Source organism: Danio rerio, chromosome 7, assembly GCF_049306965.1.
Source record: "Danio rerio strain Tuebingen ecotype United States chromosome 7, GRCz12tu, whole genome shotgun sequence".
NCBI classification, from domain to species: domain Eukaryota; kingdom Metazoa; phylum Chordata; class Actinopteri; order Cypriniformes; family Danionidae; genus Danio; species Danio rerio.
In genome coordinates, this window is record NC_133182.1 from 16,535,077 (window position 1) to 16,555,283 (window position 20,207).

The following is a 20,207-nucleotide window of genomic DNA, read 5'->3' on the forward strand; positions in this document are numbered from 1 at the left end:
TTAATGTCTGATAAGTTTGATAGAAAGGTACAGGAGTCAGTTAATTAATTTCAATCATTCATTTATTCGTTTTCCTTTGGCTTAGTCCCTTATTTATCAGGGGTTGCCACAGTGGAATGAACCCCCCACTATTCCAGCATATGTTTTGCACCACGGATGCCCTTCCAGCCGCAACCCATTACTGGGAAACACCCATACACTCATTCACACTAACTCATGCACAACGGCCAATTTAGTTAATCCATTTCACTTATAGTGGATGTCTTTGGATTGAGGGGAAACCGAAGCACTTGGAGGAAACCCGCTCAAACACAGGGAGAACATACTAACTGGCCCTGTCGGGACTTGAATAAGCGACCTTCTTGCTGTGAGGCAACAGTGCTATCCACTGGGCCACCATACTTAAATTGCAGTCATTTAAAAATAATTTAGTCAACTGTCAATATAACAACATTTATATTATGTCATAGTTCATGAAATAGAGCATCTTGTGGACACTAGAAAAAAAAAGTCAAAATTTTATCTCGTGGATGAATTATTTTTTGTTTGATTAGCTGTAAAACAGGTTGTGAAATATTTCTCTGAGTCGTGTTTGGTTTTACTGATGTTCTGGTGTTGTTTTCAGGGTCACACTGCCATAGATCTGGCGCAGCAGGTGCACAGTCCTCTGCTCATTCACATGCTCAGTGTGGTGAAGACGGAGAGAATCAAAGCCAACTCGGCCTGTCTCAAACTGCTCAACAGATACAAGGTATACTCATGTTCAGACTAACGGCAGCCACATCAGATAATCAAATAAAGTTTGAAGAATGTTTTTCTAATTAAAAGCTAAATTACATAAAATATTTGGCTTAAAGGGTCAAAAAATAATAATGCTACATGAGGGAGGAGTGGGCGTGGCCATCAGAGCAGGGGAAAAAGAGGGGGGCGAACTACTGTAAGTTGGCTAACAAAATCAAACAAAAGTAAATCACACACTGGTCTGAATGCAGAGACACTGGATAGCTGTGCAGGAGGTCTTCCTATCTATTTCAACCATTAACTCTGCCGGTAATCTGGAGATTTTAAACATGGGCGAACCAAGAGGCAACCTCCCGCTCTCTCTCAGGAAGCCAATACGGAAGTAACTAAAACTGCAATTCATCCGAAATTCCGCTAGTCCTGGCCGCTCCTGGCTCCAAAATAGAGCAAATTTCAATTGAGCCCACTGTTAGAATGGCCAACTTTACAGCAGGAAAAAAGGTGTTTACAGCCTGGTACAAAAAAAGATTTTGGTTAATACAGCTAATATTACCCTTCATGACAACTGTGAGGGGGTGAATTTTTTTATAACTCATCTGTTTCCTTTATATCAAGTTATATTAAGTTTGCATAATTAAGGGAGTGGCCACTTGAGTGACAGCTAGGTCTCACTGGTCGCCGTCACGTCACCTCTGCTGAATCCTGCAGATTAGCCACTGAACTCGGCATATTTATCGTATTTCTGTGTTGTTTTATGTGGCTTTACACAGTCAACTGCCTTTTGGACTTGTTTCCTACAATTATCAGATGGCTTGGCATGCTGAGTGCACTTAATTGTGCTCACAAACCATTCATGTGGCCTCCGTTTCCCATGTGAGTAAAGTTATATACTCATATACCATCTCTATACATGTATTTGTTTAATTTAAAGATCATTTATCGTTTATATTTATATTTAGAGCTGTAATGCACTCCAGAATCTGTCAGATTGATTAGCTGTAGGCTCTAGAACAGTCATCTGAAGCGTTGTAATACAGTGTTATGCTGGATTTCATGAATAGTCTTACATTAACTAACACAGACTATATCTGAAGTGTTTGGAAGTAATTCGCGTTTTCCTCCTGTTGAAAAACGTCATAAGAACAATGTTTAGTGGCTCAATGTATTACAGCAGTGTTTTTAAAAGTCTAAACACTTTATTAATATAGTGTACAACCAAGCACAAGTGGTCAGAATACAAACGAGTCACAGGTGATAAAGTATTAAGCCTTCTCCCAAAGTAAAGTATGTCTGAATCAGGTCCAAGCAAACTGTCTGCAGGTGTCTGTAGCTCCGCTCACTCTCCGCCTCTTTGCCCTTGTTTGGTATCCCGCCGTGGGTGTGATGACGTGCGAACAAAATGGCAACGGTTGGCCGCGCCTACTTGTGTCTTCTTTTGCGCTCTTTAGAAACCTATGGGTGACGTCACGGATACTACGTCCATATATTTTACAGTCTATGGGGCGAACACAGCAGCACGGATATAGGGATGTGTCTGAATGGTAATGAATACAACTGATAAAAAACAAAGTCTGCCATTCTCCAATTCTTGTATAGCTCTCACCCCAAAAATGCTTGCTGCATTGCGGGGAAAACCACACAACAAACCCAGTGGATCATGGAGACAAACACATACGACCCTTTACGAATGGGTAAATACTGCATGCCGTGCACGGCCAAAGTCTCACAGCTTGGCAGGTCTGTCATTGTAAACGTGCAGTCATGAATAGTTAAGAAGCATGGTCTTCTCATAGAAAAAAGAAAACCCAGTCTATGAATAATAATGTAATGTAATTTTTATTTATATAGCGCATTTATTGTGTATTGCCATACACCCAAAGCGCTTCACAATCATGGGGGGGGGGAGTTCTCCACACCACCACCAGTGTGCAGCATCCACTTGGATGATGCGACAGCAGCCACGGGACAACGGTGCCAGTGCGCTCACCACACACCAGCTATTGATGGAGTGAAGAGACAGTGAATATAGCCAATTCGGTGGATAGGAATGATTGGGAGGCCATGATCGTAATCGTCGATTGAGGGACTTTGGCCAGGACACCGGGGTTACATCCCTGCTCTTTACGAGAAGTGCCATGGGATTTTTAATGACCACAGAGAGTCAGGACCTCGGTTTAACGTCTCATCCAAAAGACGGCGCCCACTGACAGTGTAGTGTCCCCTTCACTTTTACTGGGGCATTAGAACTTACACAGACCACAGGTTGAGCGCCCCCTGCTGGCCTCACTAACACCCCTTCCACCAGCAACCTAGTTTTCCCATTCAGGTACTGACCAGGCTCAGGCCTGCTTAGCTTCAGTGAGTAACCAGTCTTGGGCTGCTGGGTGATATGGCTGTGATGAGAAACCGACACGTCCTTAATAGACAGGCAGACGAGTGCTATGTCACAGATTTTGATCCCGTCCCAATAATGATTTTAAACCCGAAAGATGAAATTAGCTGACAAAAGCTACAAATGATGCAGGTTTATCCACAATTGAAGCTAACAGCTGCTAACATTCTTAACTGATTCTCAACACACACAAATCTGTTAAAATCTCAAAAAAGTACTCGAGGGGTTTTTGAACCATTCAACAGGTTTAACTTATTTATGGATATTTAACACTTTAAGCTCAGGGCACTGTTTCAGAAAGTTAAATGAAAACTCTGTGTGTGTTTACTCTGGGTTTTTAATGTCAGAATAGGAGGCATGTCAAACCAGAGAAAGTGGGGTGAGTCAATCCCATTTCTAACTCTTTCGGCATTGGCATTGTCTCATTCTGAAACAAAAAAAACAGGGTTTCCCACATCTCAGAGGGATTATAGTAGTGTGGTTTAAATGTGAACATGCATGCGTTTATTTATAGGTGTGTTATGTATTTATGTAGTTGTTAGCAAACAAATGTACACAAAACAAACATTTGCTATATATTTTTTAGATATTGTTTCTATTTATTCAGGTGAATAAACATCTAATCAAATAAAACAAACAATAATAATTAAGATAATGGTGGCAAAAATACAAATGTTAAATAATAAATCTCATTTCATGTGGCTGATGTCAAATGTAAAACCTAAAATTTAATAGCAAAACTGGTGTTGTGTTGTGTGCGATTCTGAGTTTTAATAGCTGAAATTTTCTTCACATGCACACAAACACTCACAGTGCTTTCACTAACCTTATTAAGAAAGATGTGAGGCAAGTGCTTGAAATCCCAGGGCTGTATTTAACCTTGAATTAAGCTTTCAGAAACAAAAGCAGCCAATTTCTCACATAATGCGTGTTTGGCCCTGGAGAATTCTCCATTTTTAGCCTTTGATTAAACAAGAAAATAACATTCCACTTATTCTCTGACCCACATTCCTCTGCTGTAACCCCGATTATTTTGTTGCGACTGAAAAGACTTCATTCTTGTGTGTGTGTTTGTGTGTTTCAGGTGTGTCTGCAGAGCGTGTTCTCTGTTGTAGTAGTTGGAGCCTTTGGTGCCATATTAGACATGAGGACGGAGTCGTGGTTGCTGAAAGGTATTCTGCTGGCCTGCATCATGGCTGTCATCAACCTCGCATCCAGGTGAATCACGCACTCACACTTCACTGGCTTACTTCAATTTCTACAATATCAATTTCTCAATATGTTTATTGCATTAGTATGTGATGGGATTAGGCATGGGTCAGTTGTAAGGCAGTATGATAACTTTGGATAAAAATATTACTAGGCCTGTCCCAAATCACATACTTACCCTCTTCGCTGTCGCCACTGGCTTGCATGGTTCAGGATCTGAAAAGCTACGCATCAATGAATTTGCTCTTCAGTGTTTGGACTCTCAATAATGACTTCAAACCACACTGAACTGAGCTAAACTGAACTGAACTTAAACACTAAAAAACTGAACTACCCTGATCCAGTTACTAAGACCATTTATGTGAAGCTGCTTTGACACGATCTACATTGTAAAAGCGCTATACAAATAAAGCTGAATTGAATTGAATTGAACTTATGCACTATTCTACACCATTTTGTAGTATAAATAGAGTACGTAGTGCGTTCATACTGAAATTCTATAAAGAATAAGTGCACTTTAATTACCCGGATTATGCACTTATTCAACCGTTGAAATAAAGTGTGGTTTGTTGGACACTTCATGCACTCAATGGCCACTGCTTTGCTCATGTAGCAGAAGGGGCGGAGCTTTCGGGCACTGATGTTGGATTACTTCATTTAATTTGGATTGTAAAAGCAAAATTCTCCTTACGAGAGTGATTATGCTGCCTCCCGATGGTGAATGCCATTATTCTCATGGCAGGTACTGGGTACTGTTTGGCATCTCGCTAATTTGGCAACCGTCAAATGTCATCTGGAAAATGGTTAGAATTTCCGCTTGGTAAAAAACGTTAGGGGCCGATCACACCGAACGCACTTTTTGTGTTAAGAGGCGCCTTTTTGAATGATTTACTAATGGCCACGAGTGTTTTAACCGCCTGCTGCACCTCACGTTTTCCCCGTTGCACTTTGTGCACTCATAGTTAAAAAAAAAAGTCAACTCTGAGCGGAAAAAGTATGTTACGACAGTCGCGTCTTTTTCATTCTCCAATCAAATTAAAGCAGAGGCGGGGTTTTCGTTGAGGTTCCTGCAGTGTTTGTGTTGTCAAGACGACTACGGAGACTTTTGAAGATAAAGCAGAGCCTACTGGTTACTGTTTCGAGTTATCTGGAGCTGTATGACTTCACAAATCTTGAATATCAGTCATTCATTCATTCATTCATTTTCTTTTCGGCTTAGTCCCTTTATTAATCTGGTCTTGCCACAGCAGAATGAGCCGCCAACTAATCCAGCACATGTTTTACGCAGCAGATGCCCTTCCAGCTGTAACCCATCACTGGGAAACATCCATACACTCTCATTCACTCACATACACTAAGGACACATTAGTAGTGTTCTAAAATATGTTCTTTGTATATTTCTGGGTAGAGAACTAAACAAAAATTATAGGGATTCAAGTACTATTAAGTGAGGTAGTTTAAATTACTCTTCAAGCTTTATCATTTACAGATCTCTCAATGCAGGTCCCTATGATAAGGAGTCATATGTTTACTCCTTCGATTGCAGATGCTACATTTATTTTCTGGATAGAGAAAGGACTTCTCACACTAAACGATTTTTATAGTGTTTTCAATTTCATGTCCTTCGACCAAATAAGAACAAAATACAGTATCCCTGAGACACATTTCTTTAGATATTTACAGATCTGCAGTTTTATGATTTCTAATGCAGTAGATTTTTTTTACTTTACCTACAGAAACATTACTTGACACCTTTTTAAAAACCAACCCAGTTTTCAAAGGTTATAAAGGTGTGATTTACTCTTTTATTCTCTCACAAAATCTAAAGTCAGTAACAAAGTTGAAACAACAATAAGAAAATGACCTTAGGTTGATCCTCATAGGAAGTTTGGCAAGACATTATTAATAAGATTCACACAACTTCAATTTGTTTGCGACATACAATTATTCAGTTTAAAGTGGTCCATCGCCTACATTGGACTAAAGCAAAATTTTCACCAACTATAAATCCCTTACGTAATAGATGTGAAGTAGAGATGGCTAATCACAAACACGTTTTGGTCATGTTCAAAAATCACCAAGTTCTGGCAATTATTATTTATTTCTTTTCAAATCTTTTGCATGTATCAATTGACCCTTGTCCTATTGTAGGAATATTTGGTTTGGTTTACTTACAGATCCCAGTTTAGACAATAATACCAAAAGCATTCTCCTATTATTTCCTCCAATTTTTAATCATTGGATTAGGGATCTTATGCACCATAGAAAAAGATTTTTACAATACAGAAGATATGTTGGTACTCGAAAGGTAGCAGTCAAAAATTGTATCTAATTTGGCAGCCAGTGCTGACATTTCTATGGAGCAAATGGATCCAAACTTAATATTTTCAGTTTGCCCGTTGTTTATTTGTTTCTCACATTTTTTTCCTTCCATTTTATTTTATTAATTATTTTTTAATCTAAATTATTTTATTTCTTTATTTTACATTTGCTAAGCCTATTGTGACTCATTGTGTGCATGTATATGTACAATTGATATCAACTTGTATTGTATGTATGTATATATTATGACAGGATGTAAAACAGATTAAAAATGGGAATAACATATTGTATAGAAATAGTGCAGGAGGTGGGGGACTCTGTTGGAGCAAAGGTAGTTTGTCTCTGTTTTTCAAATATTTTTGAAATTGATGTTTTATTGACCAAAATGTTAATAAAAAGATCTGAACAAAGAGGAATGAACCTCCAACTTATCCAGCATATGTTTTACACAGCGGCTGCTCTTCCAGCAGCAACCCAAACACTGGAAAACATCCATACACACTCATTCATTAGGGTCAAATTTTAGCTTACCCAATTCACCTATACCCCATGTCTTTGGACTTGTGGGGGGAACCGAAGCACCCAGAGGAAACCCACGTGAACATGGGGAGAACATGCAAACTCCACACAGAAATGCCAACTGACCCAGCCGAGGCTCAAACCAGCACCTTTCTTGCTGTAAGGCGAATATGCTACCCACTGCACCAACGCATCGCCACTTTTCGAAATGACTTCCCCAAAATATTATAATTAAATACAATAACGAAATAATAGCAGATAAAATTAATTGTAAATACACAAGTTCTCCCAATTTGAATACAAAATCCTCTAGTAAAGTATATGAATATGTTGCTTTTTGACTTTTCACCCAAAATCGTCAACCAACCTAGCTTTAAATGCAGACAATAGTATGTGAAGTGGGCAGTAATGCAGTCCGCCTCAAGAGGGCGCTGCAGGCTGGGTAAAGCGGCACTGTTTATCAGCGTTTACAGACGGTAAAAATAAAATACTAACTGTGTTTGTTTTGTTTGTTTTTTTGCTGTTGAACGTGTATTAATCGTGCTGTATGTGTGTATTTGTATTGTTTGATCCTGTAGGCAGTTGGCAACTGTGGCCGTTCGATCTTTAATTCCTTCTACTGGCCTCATAGCTTCAGTCTTCTGGATGGTGGTCACCTGGGTCCTGTGGTTTCTGCCTGATATCCTTATATATATATATATATGATACACGCAAACTATTCAGAAAATGTCATATGCATATGATTATAACAGATGTGTTTTTTAAATAGATATTTTACATATATTTATATATGAATGTGCATGTGTGTGTGATATAACAAATCATTACTTAACGCCACGAAAGAGCATACAAAAGTGCTGTTAAAAATGTAAATATTAAATACACAAGCAATAAATGGTAATGTTTTCATTTTGATACATAAAGTTAAACTGCACATGTTTTTTTCATCCCATCTTCATTACTAACAAACACACAAAAAGGAATGTATTGATATAATTGTTGTTTTTATCTCATGTGAAGAAAGATATTACTCATTTTGTTGTAGTTTAACGAATCGAGGTCATCAAGTTTAATTAAATGTAAATGAGAAATGCAGGTTTGGAGATTTAAAACATGCATTTATGTCATTTTTATGTCTCTTTGGTAATTTGTTTTTCCTTTCTTATATTTCTTTTACTTTTTTAAAGTTTATTTAATTCACAAAATATTGATTTAATATTTAAATATATGTATAGTCCTGTAAATACACTTAGTATTAGTATTAGCCTCCTGAAAAATGAATTATTTTGTAAATATCTCCCAATTGATTTTTAAATGTTTTTTTCCCATTATTTCCTATTTTTATTATTTATTATACTCTATTATTTATTTTCTTCTGGAGAAGTTCCGATTTATTTTAGTTTGACTGTAATAAAAATAATTGTAATAATGATTTTAAAAACTTCTAATGTCAATATTGTTAGCCCCCTTAAGAACTTATTTTTTTCGATTGGCTACAGAAGCAAATGTCCAAAGACTTGCCTGATTAAACTAACTTGCCAAGTTAACTTAATTAACCCAGTTTAGCCTTCAAATTACACTTTAAGCTGAATAATAGTATCTTTCAAAATAGGCATGGGCCAGTATAAGATTCTGACGGTATAATAACCTTGCATGAAAATTATCACGATATTGTGCTCACTGCTCTAAAATATATATTTTTAAATGTCTGGGTTAAAAACAAAAACTTTTTTCCACTTTGAACACAATATATTGTATTTTTTGAAAGATTTATAATATTTTGGAGAAGTAAACAAGTCAGTCTGAATAATTAAAATCAATTTTTGACTTATTTGCTGTCTTCATTTGTTTCAAAAACACAGATTTCTTTACAATTTAAAAGGCATCTTTGAATATCTTTTCTGCTGGAGATATTGTTGTCCTAAAAACAAAATAATAATGTAAATAAAAAATCGTACACATACCGTAGGAACGGCATTACAGAAAATGTTGGCGGTTTTAAAACCTTGACTTTTCCAAACTGTGGTATACCTTGAAAACAGTTATTGTCCCATGCCATTGCAAAATAACTAGTAAAGTGTTATGTACTGTCATCATGGCAAAAGCAAAGTAACTTAAGCAACTTAACTTATTGGAAATGTAATTAATAAAATTGTGTTATCTTCTTGTAGATTCATTGATGAATTAACTTTGGTTTTGAATTTAACAGTCTTTGCGATTTTCTTATTTATAAACCAAATTGCTTTATGAATGAGTGTGAATGTATATCATAATCATTTTGTTGACCATTGTTCATTGCCTTGACCTGTATGTTGGGGTCACATGAGCCCAGCGCTGCAGTTCAGATGCTCTTCACTGTCAACATCACTGCTGTGCTCTACTACTACATCCGCTCCTGCAGAACTGACCCAGGACACGTCAAGGCCACCGAGGAGGAAAAGAAAAAGGTAAGAGCGGCCTGGCAGTGGCTGTTCATCTAATTGCACAGTAGAGATGCTGGGGTCATTGTGGAGACAGATTCTGATTGGTTGGTCTGGATGGGAAGTTCTTTCTGGTTTGAGAAGTAACTTAAATTCACTTGAGAGTATTGCAAACTTGTGGTTTAACTCGTTTGGCCAGCGGAGAAATTAAAATGGTCGTGCCCAACTGAGTCTGGTTCTCTCAAGGTTTTTTTTCTTCACTCCCATCAGGTGAAGTTTTTTTTCCCTCTACGCTGTCGCCACTGCCTCGCATGGTTCAGGATTGGTAGAGCTACGCATCGATGAATTTGCTCTTCAGTGTTTGAACTCTCAGTAATGATTAAATCACACTGAACTGAGCTAAACTGAACTGAACTGAACTTAAACACTAAAACCTGAACCACACTGTTCCAGTTACTATGACCATTTATGTGAAGCTGCTTTGACACAATCTACATTGTAAAAGCGCTATACAAATAAAGCTGAATTGAATTGAAAAGTTGTAATAGTTACTATGTAAAGTTATTGGGGAACACTTTATTTTAAGAAGTCCTCGTTACACGTTACTATACTGTTTACTATTGTAATTACAGATAATTATGCATTATTGGATGCATAATTGTAGACCTAATCCTCACCCTCACCCTAGGTATATAATAAATACATGTAATTAGAAATAAGCAGTTAGTTAAACCAATTATTGTTACAGTTTAATGTAATACAGATTTCTTAAAGGGACACTCATATTAAAATCCCTTTGTCATTTATTATAAATGTATTATTACTATTACACTATTTTATTATTTCTGGGACTATTCAACTATCAACTGAATTGCGGTAATCTAGATGTATTTGTATCTGTGTGCATGTGTGTGTGTATCAGAGTTGGGTGTAACGCGTTCCACAGTAACACGTTACTGTAATCGCATTACATTTTTAAGGAATGCAGTAATGTAACAAATTACATTTTAAATTTGTGTAATTTGATTACAATTAGTAAAGTCAATGTAATTGCATTACTTGCGTTACAAATATAATATTTAGAAGGAAAAAAGTGCTTCTTTTAAAACACATTTTCTGCTGAGCTTTTTAACTGCTGGATAACACGAGCTGAAATAGCTGCTGACGAGAGCGGCTGCTGCTTTAAGTAGAAATACAGACATTACTTTGATTTCACTGAGCATAAAAGCAAAAATATTGTTGTGAAATGCAGTCTATGTTCAGTCTCTAAAGAACTTTAGACGGCTTTAACTTGACCAGCAACTTGTTCAAGCATTTGAACCGAAAAGACAATACTCGTCACCAAGGAGGACACCGGCACCAAAAAAACACAGTGGCCCAACTCAGCCTAAACAGGCTAAATTGGATTTTTGTGCAGGATCGGAAGTGAAGGTTTCTTCTAAATGTGAAGAGAAGCGTTACTGCTTATGGGGCCTCTCACATATCACATCTTTTGCACACGCCAGTTGCACCAGTTGAAAACCAAGTATCTTGTGATGATAATTGACCAATCAGCTTCATACTTTGTAAGGAATGTACACATTTCGGCAGACTAATTACCTCAGACAAACACAGAACAGCTAAACATTGCAGTGATTTTTCATACTGTAACGTTTGTTCGTTACATACATGGATATCAGTGGGTACAAGTATACAGTATGTCCTTCTTTTGTGTTTAAAAAAAAAAACAACAGGTTTGGAACAAGTGAATGATGACAGACTTTTAGGTTTTGGGTGAACTCTTTAGCTCGTTTGAATATGTCAAGCTGCTTTGATCAGCCTATTGTAATGTCTACCAGTGAATATTTAATTACTGAAAGAGCTGCAGTATATTTAGTATTTTTATAGGTATATTTTTCGTGTTTTAAAAGTAACTTCAAAGTAAAATAATTTGTAATCTGATTACTTTTTTTACATTATGTAATTAGTAATGTAATTATTACATTTCAATTTTCCAGTAGTAATCAGTAATTTGTTATCAATTACTTTTTAAAAGTAACTTACCCAACACTGGTGTATATAAATTGATATTGATATTTCATACATTTGTCAGGCTTTTATCTAAGGTGTTTTAATGTAAGAATTGTAATGATTTAGTGCATTTTAAAGTATTTATTTACATGATTTAAATAAAAATTAAAATCGGTGCTACTAAACTTCCTAAATTTTAGAATTTGTTTTCTTTCTGTACTGAGGTAAGGAACCTAATTTCCATTGGGGGGATTGATAAATTATTTTATTTATTCCCCCCCCTAAAGCTGTTAGTATTCCAGTCAGTTACATCCAAATTTTCATTGCCAATCTTAGCCAATAATGTTTGTTTCGGGTGAAATTTAAAATTTTCACGTTTTCCACTACCAGCGCAGATGCGATCAGCTCCTTGATAAAGGATTTTTGATTTTATTAATGTATAATTAAATCTTAATTAAGATATATATTAATTCATTTTTTTCAGCTTAGTCTCTTTATAAATCTGGGGTCGCCACAGTGGATTGTTTTATGCAGCGGATGCCTTTCACATCACTTCGAAACATCCATACACACTCAGTCACACACATACACCATGGACAATTTAGCTTACCCAATTCACCTATAGCACATGTCTTTGGACTTGTGGGGGAAACCGGAGCACTCGGAGGAAACCCAGGTGATCTCGGGGAGAACATGCAAACTCTACACAGAAATGCCAGCTGACCCAGCTGAGGCTCAAACCAGCGATCTTCTTGCTCTGTGGCGATCGTGCTACCCACTGTGATGCCCAATAAATATTATATTACTATAAAATAATTCAATGAAAATATACTTAATATTTACAATTGTCTATTTTTTGTTGAATGACCTCTTTATTACAAATAATAAACGTTTTTGACTGATTTGATTGATAACATACATCATTGAGGATATATTGAAAACATCAGTGTCATTTCAGAGGCTGCATCCTTTGAAGGATGCATTCGAAGGTCGCTGTGTCATTGAGGCGCAACGAAGGCTGTCTCATTTCAAAAACATTCAAAGGCTCTTTCAAATGCAGCCTCATAATGCGTTCATTATTTCTTAAGTAATGAAGGACAAAACTGCTGGATCCCTTGCAGCCTCAAAACGTCCCAAGATTAATTTTGCGCTGATAACGACAGGACATTTTTAAAAGAAAACTCCATACTACAGTTTTAAATGTGTTGGAGAAAAGAATATATTTTTAATTATTTGTGTCTCTTTTTCTATTCATTAAACAATTGTAGTTTTATTGCTTAAGGTGAAATATTAATCAAACTTCTTCTCAAGTTTTTATGCCTTGCATATTGATGAAGCATTTTTGCACATGTAGATAAAGCTGATAGAAATGCAAAGGCCTGATTTTCTAAAATTAACTTGAGCTCTGCAGTGAAACTTCCTGTGAGCAGAGATGTTGAAACTGAACACAGAATATGCGCAGTTGAGAAGAATTCTGCTTTTAATGTTGTGCAGAGAATTAGTAGAAAAAGAGGATGTATGTATGGGTGCGGCCAATGGAGAACTGGAGAATCATTAACAAGTGACAAATTTCACTAAACGCCACCTGTCAATATCAGCAGTGTATAAAAGCGAGAATCGGGGAATGAAAGTTGTTGCGCACCTCCTAAATGTAATTCTTGCATTGGGGATATCAGAATTCTGTGAATCGAATTATTCATTTGTACTTAATAAATTACTAATACTTTTGACATATATGGATCAAATGAAATATATTTCCAGCTTCTGTAAACCTTGCTTTGCCTTCAGATAGCATAATATAAGTTTTAAAATCATGTTGTTGAAGATAACTCATTACAAATGTTATTACCGCTTATTAACAGCAGCCGTGATGAGATCTGTCATCTGTAGGTTAGATCGTCTCATTTCAAAATGCTCGGTCCTCATCTTTGAAGTATGCAGCCTCTGAAATGAGACACAGCTAGTGTATGGTAAATGTTCTGAAGGAATACATTTAGTTGTTCTTGCTCTTCACATGTCCTTAGTGAAATTGGCATATTTAACTAGATTATTTTGACCTTTGGATCAGTCTGATGACTTGCACTGATTGCTTATGATTATGTTAAACTCTGTTTAGTCTCTCTCATTTTGGCGGCTTTAACAGCTTCATGTGTTTCCCTCTAGAATATCGTGGTTTTGGCAGAGGCAGGCTGTCTGGATCCCAGGATATTTTGTACTTCTTGCATGGTATGTTATTATCTCCTGTCATAACTGTATTCGGAAAGAATACTAGACAAATTCCTATAAGTTTACGGTAGTAAACAGGTTCACATTTTAAAAATGTGATCCCAATCAATCATTAACAAGCGTTGTGTTGCAGATGAGAAAGCCAATGAGAGCAAACCACTGCTTTTCTTGTAATGCCTGTGTGGCTAAACAGGACCATCACTCCATTTGGATCAACGGCTGCATAGGTAACGTTCACAAACTTTTAGGAGGATTAATGACACATTTGTCTTTCTCTTTAAATCTTTTTATCTCATTATGAATCGCCGGTGCACTTTTTAATTCCAGGGGCCAGAAATCACCCGTTCTTTGTGCTTTTCCTGGTGGCTTTGAACTTCCTCTGCATCTGGATGTTTTACGGCAGTATCACATGTAAGTCAGCATTTAAGTGTTCAATACCAGTCAATTGTTTATGGTCAGGATAGTTTTTGTGTTCATTAAGACAGATTTATTTATTTTTCGGAAATAGAGTAAAAATACAGCAATAAATTGAAATATCAGGTGGAAGCAAATTCTTGACCCTTCCATGATTTCTAAGTAGGAGATATTGAAAAATCACAAGGTGATCAAATACTTATTGACCTCAGTGTGTGTCTGTGTGTGTGTGTGTGTGTGTGTGTGTGTGTGTGTGTGTATATGCATGTGCGTGTGTGTGCGTGTGTATGTATATATATATATATATATATATATATATATATATATATATATATATATACATATATATACATATATATACATATATATATATAATCGTTCAGTAATCGTAATTTTGTTGAAATGTTCAATTAATGGAGATTTTGATTTTAGGCCAAATTACCCAGCCCTACCTAAACACTTCTGATCATTTTCACACAGCAAGGCATGGGGATCAAATCAGTTTTTTCTCAGATCGGATTTCTTTTATGCATACCTGTTCACATTTTTATCATATACTATACATTTCCAATGGGAACAGATCACTCCTAAATGGTCCTAAACTGACCCATATGCGCAAAAGTACAACTACGCACAGCACAAAATATCTAATTACGCACACAATGTGTGTATGAAGTGAATAAAACAGGGTAAACATAGCCTAAGACCTTTTCAGCGATCTATAGTTTGTCATGATTAGATTATTCAATTCAATTCAGCTTTATTTGTATAGCGCTTTTACAATGTAGATTGTGTCAAAGCAGCTTCACATAAATGGTCATAGTAACTGAATCAGGGTAGTTCAGTTTTTAGTGTTTAAGTTCAGTTCAGTTTAGCTCAGTTCAGTGTGGTTTGAAATCATTACTGAGAGTTCAAACACAGAAGAGCAAATTCATCGATGCGTAGCTTCACAGATCCTGAACCATGCAAGCCAGTGGCGACAGCGGAGAGGGAAAAAAAAACTTCACCAATAGGAGAGTGAAGAAAAAAAAGAGAGAACCTTGAGAGAACCAGACTCAGTTCGGCATGACCATTTTAATTTCTCCGCTGGCCAAAAGTCTTTTGCAGAGCTGCAGTCTTAGCAATGGAGGCTGGAAGCTGGCCTCAGCGAAGACTTGTCTGTCCCTGGAGCCACACTGGAATCAATCTCATGCTCTCCACTCCCCTATGACCGACAGCGCAGCAGCAGCTCAGGATACGGCCTGGTCCCGGATACGGACACCTTGGGATCATTTCGTCGCTAGTCTTGGATCCAATCAGTGACTCCGCATAATCTAAGGACCTCGGGATGAGTATCCCCAAGTGGAAATGGAGAATAATGAGAATAATTAGCGTAGCTGCTGTTCATAGTGTATATAAGCAAGATGCAGAAACGTGTGTGGAAACCCGCTAAGTGATGCACTGGGTGTATGCTTTAATAAACAGAAAGGTCTTTAATCTAGTTTTAAACTGAGAGAGTGTGTCTGAGCCAGGAACATTATCAGGAAGGCTATTCCAGAGTTTAGGAGCCATAAAGGAGAAGGCTCGACCTCATTTACTTGACTTTGCTATTCTAGGTACTACTATTCTAGATTAGAGTTCAATTGAAATGAAGTCATGTAAACTTAGTGTCCCAATGGCAGAACTGTGACAGCTAAGAATTTAAATTTCCCATTACGTTGTGTGTGTGTGTATGTGTTTTTTAAACGTGTACCCCTCATAGTAACTAAAAATGGCAATTATTGCCGTAGTGTGACTTTTTTTAATGTCTGTGTGTAGACTGGTCCAGACACTGTCCTCTGCATTACTCTGAGGAGGGCATTTGGGGGGCTCTGACCGCTCTGATGGGCTGTTCTCCATGGCTGCTGTATGTTTTCTGCTTTGTCTTTTTTCACACCACCTGGGCCTCCATCCTGCTTGTCCTCCAGCTCTACCAGGTGAACAACATAACAACATGCTGCAAACAGCTCATGCTTAAGCTAAATATATGAGGAAAATATTGCGGTGAATAACTAGAAAGAGTTGCTGTTATATTTGTGTTATGGCTGATTACAAATAGCATTGCTGTGCTTTTTGAGCTAGTATTTAATAATTGAAATTGCTTATTGTAGAATGAAATAGAAACATTGGGTATGTTTTCAACCTAGAATATTTAGTCTAATACAAATATTGATTATTAATATCTTGGTTTAAGGTGAAGTTAGAGATCATAATAGAAGGAAATAGCAAATAGTAGAAACTGACTTAGCTTTTTTCAACATAAAATTAAGAAGTTGAATGATAATTAAAAGGAATAGTTCACCCAAAAATGACCATTCTGCCATCATTTACTCATCATCGGAATATTTAATAAAAAAAGGAAAGAAATTTAAGTGTTATTTTAAAAGGAATAAAACTGAAATAATGAATAATGATCCACCCATGTGTAATATTTCAGCAGAAGGTGGAAGGTTTAATTTAAAGCTAATTAGAAATATAGAAAAAAAGCATATAACAAAATTACTAGCCGAAATTAAAATAAAAAACAAATTAAAATTAAACCAATTCAAGATTTTAATAAATACTGTAACAAATAAATAAATGCTTAAATACCAATGAATAAAAAAAGGAATTTATTTTTAAATAATAATAACTTTTAATAATAATAATAATAAAACTATATATATATATATATATATATATATATATATATATATATATATATATATATATATATATATATATATATATATATATATATATATATATGAGCAATTTCAGCGTTATGGATGTGACATTTGCAGTAAAAACTCAAAACATTATCGCACAGAAAAAGTTTATGTTTACATTATATTAAAACATCTCTTTATATTTTTCAAAACAACTAACCACAGAGTTAAGGAATTAGAAATATATCAATCGAAACATTTTTTATACATTAAATGAGGAAAATGATCATGTGTTATGGATGTGACTGAAAAAAGACTGTGGGTTTATAGTATACAACATACATTGTAGAAATTCTGCATATTAACCTGCACTAATCAGAAAAAGAATTAATGCTAATCAGAAGGATAAGAGTTGGCTTTCTATAGAACAAAAATGATTCATTTTTATTCAATTTACATTTTTGACAAAAATGCTGCGTTATGGATGTGACGTGAAATTGTCAATTGTGTGAGTTAGGTAAATCAAATATAATTGTTTAAAAACACTGACAGAGACATTTTTGAGTATCTCTACAGTACTGTAAAATACAAGAATACACAAAGTTTGAAAGGGTTTTGCTATTTTGGTGAACCTAATTTTTATCATGGCAAGGTTGACATTTGCGTGGAATTGCTCATTTATATAGTTAAAGTCAGAATTATTAGCCCCCCTTTCTTTTTTAAGTATTTCCCAAATGATATTTAACAGAGCAAGGAAATTTTCACAGAATGTCTGATAATATTTTTTTCTTCTGGAGAAAGTCTTATTTGTTTTATTTCGGCTAGAATAAAAGCAGTTTTTAAATTTTTTAACACCATTATAATTATACAATAACTTGCCTAATTACCTTAACCTGCCTAGTTAACTTAATTAACCCAGTTAAGCCTTTAAATGTCACTTTAAACTGTATAGAAGTGTCTTGAAAAATATCTAGTCAAATAATATTTACTGTCATCATGGCAAATCAGTTATTAGACATGAGTTATTAAAACTATTATGTTTATAAATGTGTTGAAGAAATCTGCTCTCCGTTAAACAGAAATTGGGGAAAAAATAAACTGGGGGGTGAAAAATTCTGACTTCAACTGTATATGATTTAAAAAATTAAATAATTGTATAGAATGTGTTTCAGCAGAAAGGTTTCTCAAAGTTGTTCTCACATAATAAACATGCTGTAATATTAACAAGATAATCCCACACTAACATCATAAGCCCTTGACTTCCTGTTGGGAGTCTGTATAAGTTAATAGTGGTCAGTAATACGGTTGTCACGATACTGGAATTCGGTACCAATCGATACTAAAGTTTAAAAAATGTCCACTTCCCGCAAACATTTGAGCGCTGTTAACCACGTTCTTAAACACCACTGATCTGCCATTGTGTTCACATGCTCAACAGAAATGACTGTGATTGGCCGTGAAGGTCATCAGTTCACTGAACTCACCACTGTTTACTGAGATACAGGAGCACTAGAGCTTTTCAAAGTCACGTCGATCATCTGGTTTGTCTAAAAGCTGACATACAAGCGATCCGCTGATGTATGACGGCTTTAAAATGCTCCAGTGTATCTGTGGTTACACTCAGTAAACAGAGGTGAGTTCGGTGAACCGATGACCTTCACGGCCAATCACTCTGTTGAGCACGTGAACACAATGGCAGATCAGCGGTGTTTAAGAACATGCTCAAATGTTCTCGGGAAATGAACCTTTTTAAAATTCAGTATCGATTGGTACCGAATTCCAAAATCATGACAACCCTAGTCAGTAATGGAACATATTAATGTTTTGGACTGCGTGAGACAACAAAATGAAACCTTTCCGAATACATGTATTTTTCCCCACAGATTGCGTTCCTTGGTTTGACGACATCTGAGAGGGCGAACCTGATGCACAGACAGAGAAAACTCCCTCAAGCCGTCTCTCTCAGACAAAACCCATTCAAGTAAGCGTCTTTTTAATCAGTTTAGGGTTAATCACTGAAAAAATGTGTTATTTAAAGAGATGAAGGTAATTTACTCATCCACAGAAATCTTGCAGAAAAACAAAGACGATTCCAAGCGAACTTGTGAGCTGACCAAACATTGCATCTAGATTTTTGTTTCGGAACCTGGTGCATTTCCCCCATAGCACAGTTCGTTTAGCATAAATGAAACCAGCAATCACGCTCTGATTTACACCAAAACAATCAGTCTGAAATTACCAGAACGAGGTGATCTCGTCAATCTCTCGTTCGAGAGATTGACACGCGAATTGGTGCAGTGGCAGCAGTAATGCAGTCGATGTACCGGTCCATTTTGGTGAAGAAGGAGCTGAGCCGAAAGGCAAAGCTCTCGATTTACCGGTCAATCTACGTTCCTACTCTCACCTATGGTCATGAGCTTTGGATCATGACCGAAAGGACAAGATCTCGGATACAAGTGGCCGAAATGAGTTTCCTTCGAAGGGTGGCAGGGCGGACTCTTATGGATAGGGTGAGGAGCTCTGACACCCGGGAGGAGCTCGGAGTAGAGTTGCTGCTCCTCCACATCGAGAGAAGTCAGCTGAGGTGGCTCGGGCATCTATTTCGGATGCCTCCTGGACGCCTACCTAAGGAGGTGTTCCAGGCATGTCCCACTGGGAGGCGACCTCGGGGAAGACCCAGGACACGCTGGAGAGACTATGTCTCTCGGCTGGCCTGGGAACGCCTCAGGATCCCCCCGGAGGAGCTGGAGGAAGTGTCTGGGGATAGGGAAGTCTGGGGTTCTCTCGAAGACTGCTGCCCCCGCGACCCAGCCCCGGAAAAGCGGCAGAAAATGAATGAATGAATGAATTAATTAATTAATTAATTAATGAATGGGGTGGTCTCGGCTCAAATGAAGCAAACTCTGGAGCTGATCGATTGTAGTGAGAAAGCGATATGATCCAACAAAGTAACAAGCCTGATTATATTACAGTGTATTATGGATATGTAATATGCATATATACGATGATATGAAGAGAGCATTATGGGTAGGGCGGGATGTCATTCCTACTGGTAAATGTACGCTTCATGTCAAATGCGAAAGTGAAAGCATGCTGAACTATTAACGAGAGCTGTTTAGCAAACTTGACTGAACAGCAGTCTTGGTTTCTGTTATTTCTCTCTATAATGTAAAGCCTATCATGCATAATTGTAGCCAAGGCTATGTATGAGAAAGTCTTACCTCTGATTTATAGCTGGTGATGATGTCTGTGGGTGTCACAATTCAAAATTAAAGCACAGCTTTTCAC

At 36.7% G+C, this 20,207-nt stretch overlaps 1 protein-coding gene and 1 long non-coding RNA gene across 3 annotated transcripts in view; one reads left to right on the forward strand and one right to left on the reverse strand.

The window, feature by feature from the left end:
- The window catches only part of LOC141375331 (uncharacterized), a 314,549-nt gene that overhangs the window by 125,511 nt on the left and 168,831 nt on the right, over nt 1-20,207 (reverse strand). The gene's annotated exons all lie outside the window — the stretch shown is intronic.
- zdhhc13 (zDHHC palmitoyltransferase 13) overlaps nt 1-20,207 on the forward strand; it is a 42,763-nt gene that overhangs the window by 20,318 nt on the left and 2,238 nt on the right. Inside the window, exons 8-16 of one of the 2 annotated variants that reach the window (XR_012382399.1) lie at nt 626-751; nt 4,218-4,351; nt 7,762-8,805; nt 9,066-9,630; nt 13,777-13,839; nt 13,973-14,066; nt 14,167-14,250; nt 16,051-16,208; nt 18,803-18,900. Coding sequence is in view for 1 of the 2 variants with exons in the window: in NM_001008650.3 (NP_001008650.2) it covers nt 626-751; nt 4,218-4,351; nt 7,762-7,862; nt 9,506-9,630; nt 13,777-13,839; nt 13,973-14,066; nt 14,167-14,250; nt 16,051-16,208; nt 18,803-18,900 (983 nt within the window). In the remaining variant the exon portion in view is untranslated. 2 annotated transcript variants of the gene reach the window in all.